Here is an 11,882-nt window from a genome sequence, read left to right as displayed (position 1 = left end):
GGCTTCTAATTGAGCAATTAAATTGATTTTATTGTGTTAATTTTATGCCTCTAATTGCTCCTTTCTTTATGGAAAGTTCTTTTCTCAGGTTGCATTTCTTTGGGAATCTTTTAAAGCAAGAGAAGAATTTCTCTTTATGAAAAGTTGCGTATTTTTAGAAAACTTGACTTTCTCTTTTTCTAATTGATGAATTCAGTTTTGATATGTTTTTAGCAGATCAAATAAACTTTATTTGACAGGTTTAAAGTCTAAATTTGTGATCTTGGTTCAATTTAAAAATTTTCTTTTCTAGTCTTGATCTGCTACTGTAGAGCCCGATTCTAATGTTGCAAATCAGGAAATTTTTTAAGAAAGTTTTGTACAATTAGGAAACTGTTTATGTGACTGTCTCTAAGGTTGTTATGTTCTATAAATAGGACTTAGAGAGCATCCAAATGATTATTATCTCTTCTAGTCTCATTTGTTCATATTTTTCTTTGTGAGAAGAGTGTCTCATTTGTAAAAACCTAGAGTGTTCATCTAGATTTTGGTTTTCTTATTATGATACTGTTCATAGAATAGGTTGAAGAGAAGCTTTGAACAAGTGAGAGTCTTCAAGAAAAAACTTTTCCAAGTCTCATTTCGGGAGCAAGTGAGCATATATCTTCGGGAGAAGATTTGTATAAAGCCTTAGAGGAAGTAAACACACATCAATAGCTGAAGAGAGTTCACTACTTAGCATGTTTTAGAGATCAAATTAACAAGGTAGATTACAAAAGGTTGCGACAAATTAATCACTAGAGGGAGTCTTAATTTATTTAAGTCACTTGCTTTTGTAATATTTGATACTTTACTAGTTGATTTCTTTCTCTGGGCGTGGTCTCCTGGACTAGTAGTGTTTGAAAGAGCACTGATACCACGTACAATTCTCCTGTGTCAAGTTTTCAAATTCTACATTTTTTTATTTCTAGTTCTGGTTGATTCTATAAATCTGTGTTCTGTAGTAATAGGATTGCATTCTTTTAGTGCAGACTGTTACAATTGTATTTTTATTAAAATTTAGTAAAATTATTAGCATTTTCAAAAGCACAGTTTTCACTAACTAATCAATGAGTGAAATTAATCACTTTTTTTCCTTCTCTTTTTCTCTCAAAGACTAAGGTGGCATTTAGTTGAAGGTAATGAAATAGAATAGAAATAATTTTTATTCCTTCATTTGTTTAGTTGCATTTTAAAGTATTGAAATATCATTCTAATGGAATGACCTTTTCACTATTTTGTTGGAATGACTCTATTTTTTATTTTAAAATAAAAAGAAAGACCATTCTAATATAATGTAGACAAGAAAATTTAATAATTTTTTTATCAACTTTTTTTAATGCATTTTAAATTTTATTCCATCTAATTCATATTCTTATATTTATATTTTTTCAAACCAAACACAACCTAAAATCGTGTCAAATCGTGTTTGTTACTTCAAAGTAGTTGTAAATTAAAGGTGTAATAAAATTCAAATTAAAATGTTGTAATAGTTAGTTACTGTCGCATGAAATTTCCACATAATTTCATTTTATCTCTTGTCAATTAAGACCACATATACACGATTCTTGTAAATTTTGCTTATTTTCTTTTTTTTTTTTGCACAGCCTTAAAGGTCGAGTGTTGAGTGTTGGATGAATTTTTCTTTTTATAAAATTAGTTGTAACTTATCTCACATAATTCCCCCCCTTTTTTTTTATTGACAATTCCTCATCTTTGGCCATAATAAATTTCTCATATATCTTCATTATAAGAGATATGTTTTGAAAAATCAAACTTATATATTGACGATGAGATATCTTAAGCAAATTGTAAGATACATATTAATTATTATGACAAAAATAAACATTTGTCCCATACTATACATACATATATCACTACAACAGATTTGTATATTACCGGCGGAAGCATCCGCCGGTAATAAATGCCCAGACCGCCGGTAATAATTAATACCGGCGGAATCCGCCGGTAATTATCCGCCGGCATTAATTGGTCGCTATAAATGGTTATTAGCGACGAAAATGGGATTCCGCCGGTAATAATATTAATACCGGCGGATTAATAGCGGTGTGGTGACCCGAAACCCGCCAACCCGCCAACCCACCAACCCGCCAACCCAGTAAACCCGACCAACCCGCCAACCCGCCAACCCGCCAACCCGCCAACCCAGTAAACCCGCCAACCCAATAATCGGGTTTACTGGGTTGGCGGGTTGGTGGGTTGGCGGGTTGGCGGGTTGTTATATTTATATATGTTTAATTTAATAAATATTAAAAAAAACATTAAATTGATTAATACCGGCGGACCCAATTATTGGATCCGCCGGCAATAATATTTTAAATATTAAAAAAAACATTATTCTGATTATTTTATATAATTAAATTAATTATAATAATTATTTTATATATAATAATTATTTCATAAATAAATATATTAATTAGAAATAAAATATCAAAATTAAGAAATTAAGCATTAAACATTAAAATTAAGAAATTAAGTATTAAAATTAATTTGTCCATTACAATAAAAAATATATTATCTTAAATAAAATTAGGAAATTGTCTTTAAATAAACTTTAAAACATAACACTTGACATAATTAAAAAAAACCTAACTATCATTGTTCAAATCAGTAAACTCTAAAAATTCATCTGCATTCGAGCTAAGTCTTGAACCATCAATATTCTCACGGGATTGAGCAGGCGGGGCAGGGTAATAAGGTTGTCCAGTCAGCGGCGTAGGTAAGATCTCCACATATTGTCGAGGGTGCGGGCGAACCAAAATTGGTTGTTGCTGTTGTTGCTGACTCTGAGCACTGAAAAAGCCTCCATACATAGGTTGTTGTGGAGATCCTCCCATTTGACCATACACAGGTTGTTGCTGCAACAATGACCCAAATTGACCATACACAGGGTATGGTTGTTGGGATGAGCCTCCAATATTACCAACCATAGGTTGTGTCTGAGATCCTCCAGCGGCATCCGAAAAAAATATAGGAGGAGACTGTGAGGGAAGCCCGAACATGTTAAAATTTAATTATCTAATTTATTTTTCTCATATTTAAATGTTAAAATTTAATTATCTAATTACTTTTTTATATTTAATTATTAAGAATTTATTTCATAAAAATTTTTTGTAACTTAAATTTTGATTATTAAAAAAAACTATGAAATCTTATTTAATAATTTATGTAAAAAAGTTTATGATATTTTATGCTATTTTATGATATCTTATGATATTTGATTAAAAAATGTGTATTATTATTTTATTATAACTTACACAATTATTTATATATTATTATAATATTAAAATTCATTATTAATTATATTTTATATTGTTAACTTTTAAAGGAATATTATTTAAAAATATTTTCGACACTTTTTTTTTAAAATAAAATTGTAATTAAAATCGTAAAAAATATTTTTTATTCTTTACATCAAAATATTTTTTTTCCTTTTATATTTATTTTTAAAGTAAATATTACACTAAAATTTTCATTTATTAAATTTTTTTAATTTTAAAAAAATACATTATTATTATTAATATTTATTTTTCACATATTTAAATGTTAATATTTAATTATTTAATTATTAAGAATTTATTTCATAAAAATTTTTTGTAACTTAAATTTTGATTATTAAAAAAAACTATCAAATCTTATTTAATAATTTATGTAACAAAGTTTATTTTTTTTTATGTTTTATATTCATAAAAATTAATTATATTTATTTATATTTAAATCATTAATGTTAATAAATATTTTACTTATAAGTATTTTTTCCAATAATACAAATTTATCCTAATTTTTTTATTACATTTTTTAAAAAATAATTAATTGTATATCAATTTTATATATATTTACAAGTTCTTTATTGTTCTAAAATATTAATGATATAAAATTTTTTTAGAAAATTAAACACTAAACTCTATAAATTACATTTAATATTACATAATATATATATAACATTATATAACATTATATTAAATATACAGTATATACAGTGTATATACAGTATATATACTGTGTATATACAGTATATATACTGTGTATATACAGTATATACAGTGTATATACTGTATACACATTATATACCCTGCATATACTGTACACACAGTGTATAAACTAACAATATATACACTATACAATATACAATACACAATATAGATACAAAATATATAATACACAATATACAATATACACAAAACAACAATTAAAATTACACTAAACTATAAATCCTAAATCTCTACAAATATATAATATATAAGAGTATATATAAATTTTTCAAATATAACACATAAATATATCATATTTTTTACAGAAAAAAAAATTTATGAGATATATACACAAATATTGTTAGAACTAACCTTCAAATATTTAGACCACCGACCAATCCCGGCGTTTTACTCAGAAATCTCCTCCCCACCGATTATTAATCTCAAACTTTGAAGATGGAAAAAAAAATTAGATATTAAGAAGAAAAAAAAAACAATATATAAAAATAATAAGAAAAGAAAAACAAATACATTACCGGTGCACTGGAGCTTACGGCCACTGCAGTGGTGGTGGACGGCCGACGCACGGGCGGTGCCGGAAAAAAGTCGAACGGGGAAGGTACTGTGTTTGAAGGAAGGGGGAGAGGTGAATGGGGAAGGTGGAAATGAGAAATGGGGAAAATGGTTTTCTGAAATGGGGAGGGGTTTTTATACAGTTTTAATACCGGCGGGACCCGCCGGTATTAATTGGGTTCCGCCGGTATTAATCTAAACGGTCAGAATCCCAATTTAATACCGGCGGGACCCGCCGGTATTAATCCGCCGACATTAATGTTTTCAAATAAATGGGCGGTAAAATTCCCGCCCTCATTTTTCGAGGCGGGATTCCGCCGGTAATAAGTCCTATCCGCCGGTATTAATTGATTTATAATAAATTAATATTTATTTTTTTAAAACGTTTTTTATTAAATAACTATTACCGGCGGATTTAGCGGATTACTAAATCCGCCGGTAATACCCCTACTATTACAGGCGGATCTGTTCCGCCGGGAATAATACCGCCGGTATTAATACAATTTCTTGTAGTGTATATAGTGCATAGTTTAACGTCTATATGTATATATTGTAGATATTGTCTCATTGAAATAAATGGTAGAGTATTGATCATATATAAAAATATAGACTACTCCACTCATCCCAATTACTTTTGAGATGGAACTAATGATTCTTGACATCAAAGCATTTCGATCTACACCTATCTAGATGGTTGATCAGTCGCACGAGATCCAGATAGTGCAAAGATGCTTAAGATCCGAACAAAAATAAGCGAGCAAATAGTTTGGCTTGTGATAAGGTGATTCAAAATTGGTAAGCAAAAATAACTACCATCTTGAAGGGGAATATTGTGGACATTGTCTCGCTGCAGGAATAAATGGTAAAGTATTGATCCATATATAAGAACATGATCTACTCCACTTATTACCAATTGAAATTAATTAGAGACCATATGAAGATGTTGTAATATCTATCTCAATCTAGTTAGCTAGTTTGTCATTTTAATTAAATAGTGGTATCTATTTATTTAGCGTTCAAGAATTTGATCAATAGGGATTATGACATTTGTTGAACAAATATAATACTATGTGCTCATGTTAATTGTAATTATATATGAACCATACTTCGTTTATGTATTGCAAAAGGAACAAACAGGACATATATATGATTACAACTTCGATTGAAGAAAAAGAAAAACAACATATATATGCACCTAAGCATGCATTGGTGCTTATTAAAATCCAAAGAAACAACACCACAAATAACAAAACAACTACAACAAGAGAAGATACACAAAGCTATCATAGAACATAAAATGACTTATCTTCTAATTTCGCATTATGTACCTTACTTTGAAAAACCAATCCTCAATCTTATACCACATGTACTCATTGAAGAACCAAAAGTAAGCACGTCTCCAGAAACCACACACCAACAAAGGGCCAATGACACCTACAAACCCAACTCCGAATCCAACAGCTATGCCCAATCGAAACCAATACTTTTCTTCTTCATCATCATCATCTTCTTTAGTATTATAACTTGTAGTACCTTTATGCATTATCTCTTCATCTTCTGTGCAGTTTTTCGGAAGTGGAAGTCCACAAAGTTTGTTGCCAATGAAGCTAGAGGCTTCCATGCTCTGTAGTTGAGTGCTTGTGGGAATTTTACCTGAAAAGTTGTTGTATGACAAGTTCAAGTGATTTAAGAAAGTTAAACTTGACATACCTTGAGGTATATTTCCTGATAATTGGTTCATTGAGAGATCAAAAGATTCCAACATCGTCATATTTTCAATTTGCTTAGGAATATTTCCTTTGAGAGAATTTGTTGATAGATTGAGAGACTGTAATGCTTGGAGATGTGTAAGCTGTAGTGGGAATTCTCCAGATAGATTGTTGTTTGAAAGGTCTAAGCCAGTCACCAGTGTCAAGATTGTACTGTATTGATCCTCCCTTCCTTTTCTAACCACAAATGCATTTTCAATGAATACACCCTCATAAAAGGAATAAGAGACAATGCCATTCGAACTTGGTTTATTGATCATGCCTTTAAGCCTTCCAAAACATCTTGGTATTGTTCCTGATAAATTGTTATGAGCAATGTCCAAAATCTGAAGTTGATCAAGATGGCAAAGCTCAAGCGGAATCTTCCCGCTTAGTTTGTTAGAACGAAAACCGAGAAACATCAAATTGGAAAGTCTAGTTCCCATCCATTTGGGTAAACTCCCCACAATGTTATTTAGACCAAGATCCATAACCCTTAACATTGTACAATTCTGAAGGGAGACAGGTATGTGTCCAGAAAGGCCATTATTACGAAGATGCAATGATTCCAATTTACATAAAGTTCCCATGGAGTTTGGAATTTGCCCAATCAAATTTGCATTATTCAAATTTATCACCTTCAGTGATGGCCAGTACACCCAACAATCAGGAATATTTCCTGATAAACCATTATTGTCGCCCAGATGAAGAATTTTCAATTTATTTTCAACATGATGAATTTTTTGATCACAAAGAGCATGAGAAATATCACCAGAAAACAAATTGTTGGAAAGATCTAGCTCTGTTACGGAAGAAGATATACGAGGTAGAGGACCTTGTAATTTATTGGAACTCAGGTATATCATGCAGAAAAATCTAGAATGAAACTGCATATCAGGAACACCCCCGCTTATTTGGTTGTGAGATAGATTCAGGTATTCAAAATTGGTGGATAATTTCCAAAACCAATTGGGAATTGCATCTGAAATTCTAGTTTGAGACAGGTCCATCGATGATAAAAGATTTTGTGATTTGAGCCAATTTGGAAATTGGGGACCCAAGTTCCAAGATGATAAGTCTATGTACCTAAGGGTAAATGGTGGAATCCAATAAGGACTTACTCTTAGTGTTAATGAATTTCCTGAAGCATGTAAATATTTCAAGTTTGAGAGATTTGCCAAGTGAATTTCAGAAACAACACCTTCCAAAAGATTATGAGAAATATCAAGTGTTTCCAAGGCAGAGAGAGATCCAAAACTTTCAGGTAAAGATCCATTGAATTGGTTAAAACCAACATCTAGATAAGTCAATGCTGATAGTTTGCCAAGAGAAGGAGGAATGAGACCCGAAAGCTTATTAAGTCGAAGAGAAAAGTACGTTAAATTTTTAAACTTCTCAATGACTTCATCTTTTAGTTGACCATAAAATAAATTTTCATCCAAAGAAAATGATGTAATTCCTTTTGGGTTGCAACCAATGAAACTTTCAAGGGCATCTGAAATTTCACCCTCCAATTTGTTTCCACTCAATGAAATACTTTGCAAATTGCACAAGATTCCAATAGATTTTGGTATTTTTCCTTCCAAAGAATTATATGATAGGTCAAGATTAACGATGGAAGTCAAATTTTTAATGGCACTGGATATCACTCCGTACAGTTTATTTGAGCTAAGGTCAAGAATTTCAAGGTTGTTAAGACTATAAAGGCAACTGGGAATATAGGTGGATTGATCAATGTTATTACCAGATATATCAAGATGTTTTAGAAAGGTCATGTTATGGAAACGACATAGAATGGAAACATCAAGATTGTTGTCTCGACCTATAAAAGTTTCCATGTTTTTAAGACCAAAAAGCCAATCTGGTAGAGAATTAAGATTGCTATCAGAAACATCAAGGTATTTTAAAGAAGGGAAGCTCTTAGGATTAGTAAGATTTCTAGGAAATAAATCACCTGAATAGAAACTATATGATAAATCGAGATGAACGAGCTTTTTGAGATTGAAAATCCAATTAGGTATAGAAGAATATTGAAAATCATTGCTTGATATATCAAGAAACTCAAGAGATGTAAAGTTAACATCAGATATAGAATGAATGTGGGTAAGTCCACACAAGGACATGTGTAATTCCAACAAAGAAGGGATTTTGTTTAAAGAGAGTAGCCAATGATCAGATGTTGCACTAAGGTTTGCTGTCATCTCTAGATATACTAGTGAAGAAAGACCAGAGACCCAATGAAGACTATCAGCATATAATTTGTCACGGCTAGAGTCCAAATCATAATCAGTTTGAAGAATAAGATGGTTTAAACTTGACAAATTTCCAAGTTGGTGGGGGATTTTTCCCTCAAATCCAGCTCGAGTAAAGTTTAAATATTTCAAACTCATCAAAGAACCAATGAAATGGGGAATTTGAGTGCCACCAAAATTATTGTAGCTCAAGTCTAAGTGAGTTAGATATGTGAGATTCAGTAAGGAAGGGTTTACCTTGCTACTTAGTCCACCACCATATTTATTCTCCAAATCAACATAATCCTTGTAAGTATTAGCAAGTTGAAGTTGTTTGACATGGCCTGTGATGCTGTCGCAAATAATTCCAGTCCAGTTGCAGCAGTCATCATCATCATCTCCATTGGCAGCCCATGAAGTTAGCCTGTTGAAGGGATCGACAAGGTCTTGCTTGAAACTCAAAAGAGCTTGCTTCTCACTTTCAACACAGAGTACACGATCATCATTATGGTGTTTAGTTTTGGTAGTTGCTTCTACATGCAACATAAAAATGAGAATAAGAAGGGGAAGAGTTATAGTGAGTTTATTAAGTGAATACAAAGCCATGTTGATATAACAAAATGGGAATGGAGAGTAATTGCATACTTTTTCTTTTTCAGTTTTATAGATTATATATAAGAGACGTAAGTACTGTTTCCAAGTCTTCCTAGTCAGTCAACCATTATTATTATTATTATTATTATTATTATTATTATTATTATTATTATTATTATTATTATTATTATTGCATATATAAAAATGATAATATTTGATGCTTGACTTAAACAAGTCACTTCATAGAGTCATTTATGATTTCAAAATTAATTAAAATTGAAGAAAAATCAGAGTTTGAAAAATCAACGTACCCTTTAATTATTTGGTTAAACATCATTGTAAATAAAAATTGACATGTACATTCATTCAAGAAAAATCAGAGTTTGAAAAATCATCGTACCCTTTAATTATTTGGTTAAACATCATTGTAAATAAAAATTGACATGTACATTCATTCAAGAAAAATCAGAGTTTGAAAAATCAACGTACCCTTTAACTTTTTATGTAATTAAATCCCCTTCTTCTTTGGCATATAGGCACCATTGTGATATATTAAAAGCTACAAAAAAAAAAAAAAGCCATACAAAATATATATTAATTATATATATGCCAAAGTAGGAAAATAAACATTTATATATTCATACATATAGCATGCTAAACTTTTTTGAACCCACATATGGTTCAATGCAATGGATGCACGAATTGCATGCACTTAAAAAATACCACTTAAAAAGTCATAATTTAGGTATATATTTTTCTTTGCAAATATCACTTAAAAAATAAAAATAACATATATATATAAAAGAAAAATATAAATATATTTTATAAATATATAAAATGATGTTTCATGGTCTTCATTGGACCTTTTCAAAGATTTTTAAACCAATTAAAATGGTGTTTTATTCAAAAATGAGAAATATTCTGTGGAAAATACGAGGGGAAGGATTATCGATATATCTTTGTTGACTTTCTAGCATTTTTTTTGGTAGCATTATTATAAAAAAATTTATTTTAATCACATAATTATAAAATTTACGATTAAAAGTAAAAAAAGTTACGACTATAATTATAAATTATTATTCTTATGTTGTTATTAAAATGTTCACATCTAAAAATATTAATCACAAAAATTACAATTTGTTGTAATTAAATATGTTTTAGTTCACAATATTTGTTGTAACTAAAACTAAATTAGTGACAACTTGTATCTAAATACTAGATTATAGTCACAAGTAACTTTTTGTTGTGACTAAAAATCACAGTTAGGCACAAAATATTAATATTGTGACTAAAATATATATAAAATACAATTACACAATTCACACAAATAATGTATACACAATATTTATACACACAATATATATAAACACATATTCAATAAAACACAAAATATATACATATATATTATATATCAAATTAATAAATATTTACCTTATAAAAATAATCCGATGACAAATTACAACAAAAATTCGGCCATGCACACAAAACAACATAATATTAATAAAATAGAAAAATTCTCAAAAAAATTTACAAAAACGAAAAATAAAGCAATGTACATTAATAAAATAAATAGAAATCATATGTATACCTTAATGGACGTTGAGATTCGACGTTTTCTCCACCAAAATCAGTGGCCAGAATTATACCACTACCTTTTTTTTAATAGGTTCGGTTATAGTGATAGAGGGAAAAAAAAAACCAAACTTTTTTATAGTATAGGCTTAGGTATTAAAAATAGAAGATTTTAAAACAAAAATGGGATAAAATGGTGAAAAAATGAGGGAGAATGATGGGTTTTTCATGGTGGTTGGCGAGAGTTTTTCCGTGGGTATGGGTTCTGGTATATGGCTGCTGGTTCACGTATGAGGAAGAAGATGGAAGTGAGGAAGCCAAAGTGTGTATATATACACTCGATGTCGTCGGTTATTAGGAAATAACCGACGCCATATGTGCACAGTTTACTGACATACACATATGACGTCGGTTATTTCCCTAATAACCGACACCATAGGTGTTATAAAATAGGCTAAAAAATTTTCAACCCCCAACCAACGGTATAGATATTATAAATTTGTATACTTACAATTTTTATCAAAAAACTATCTCTAAATGCCAATTTCGAGCTAGGCGGATATTTTTACATCCTTTAGCTTCCCTTTTTTAAAAATGGGATAATTTCACAAATACACAAAAATAACAAAAAAATTACAAAAATACGGTTTCACAAAATTTTAAATATTTTTACGATTTTTTTGATTTTATTTACAGAAAATACGGTCTTTTTATGTTGTACTCTTGTTGATTTTTTGTTATCTGTATGTTATTTTTTGTTATTTTTTTTTTTGATGAAGTGAGGGGTGTTCAAGAACACCCTTTCATTAAAAGGCAAAAGCTTGCCGAGTTCAAAACAAACAACAGGGAAAGTACAAACAGAGGAAAAAAAAAGCAGCAAATAGGAAAACTCCCCAACCAAACAAAGAACAGAGTAAAAAACCAGAAAAAATTACAAAGGGACTACAGGAACCTGGGTCCCAATCATTGAAGTCATCCAACACATTTCCATGGATATCTTCAATTCCAATTCTCTCAGTTTTTTGATGCATCATTGCCCACTTTGCAATGTTGTGCGCCATGTAGTTGCACAAACGACAAATGTGCGCGATTTCCATGGATATTTTTTGTTGTTATTTTGATGTTATTTTCATGTTACTTTAATGTAGTTTTTT

The 11,882-nt window shown here is 30.1% G+C and overlaps 1 protein-coding gene across 1 annotated transcript; it reads right to left on the bottom strand.

The window, feature by feature from the left end:
• Positions 1-5,892: 5,892 nt before the first annotated feature.
• Positions 5,893-9,168, bottom strand: LOC115716585 (receptor-like protein EIX1). The gene has a single exon (XM_030645413.2). The coding sequence runs from the start codon at positions 9,166-9,168 to the stop codon at positions 5,893-5,895; it is 3,276 nt and encodes a 1,091-aa protein (XP_030501273.2).
• Positions 9,169-11,882: the final 2,714 nt, after the last annotated feature.

The sequence above is a fragment of the Cannabis sativa genome, chromosome 5, assembly GCF_029168945.1.
Source record: "Cannabis sativa cultivar Pink pepper isolate KNU-18-1 chromosome 5, ASM2916894v1, whole genome shotgun sequence".
Classification (NCBI taxonomy): Eukaryota; Viridiplantae; Streptophyta; class Magnoliopsida; order Rosales; family Cannabaceae; genus Cannabis; species Cannabis sativa.
The sequence above is the reverse complement of the archived record's forward strand: the minus strand, read 5'-3'. Positions and strand labels throughout refer to the sequence as shown.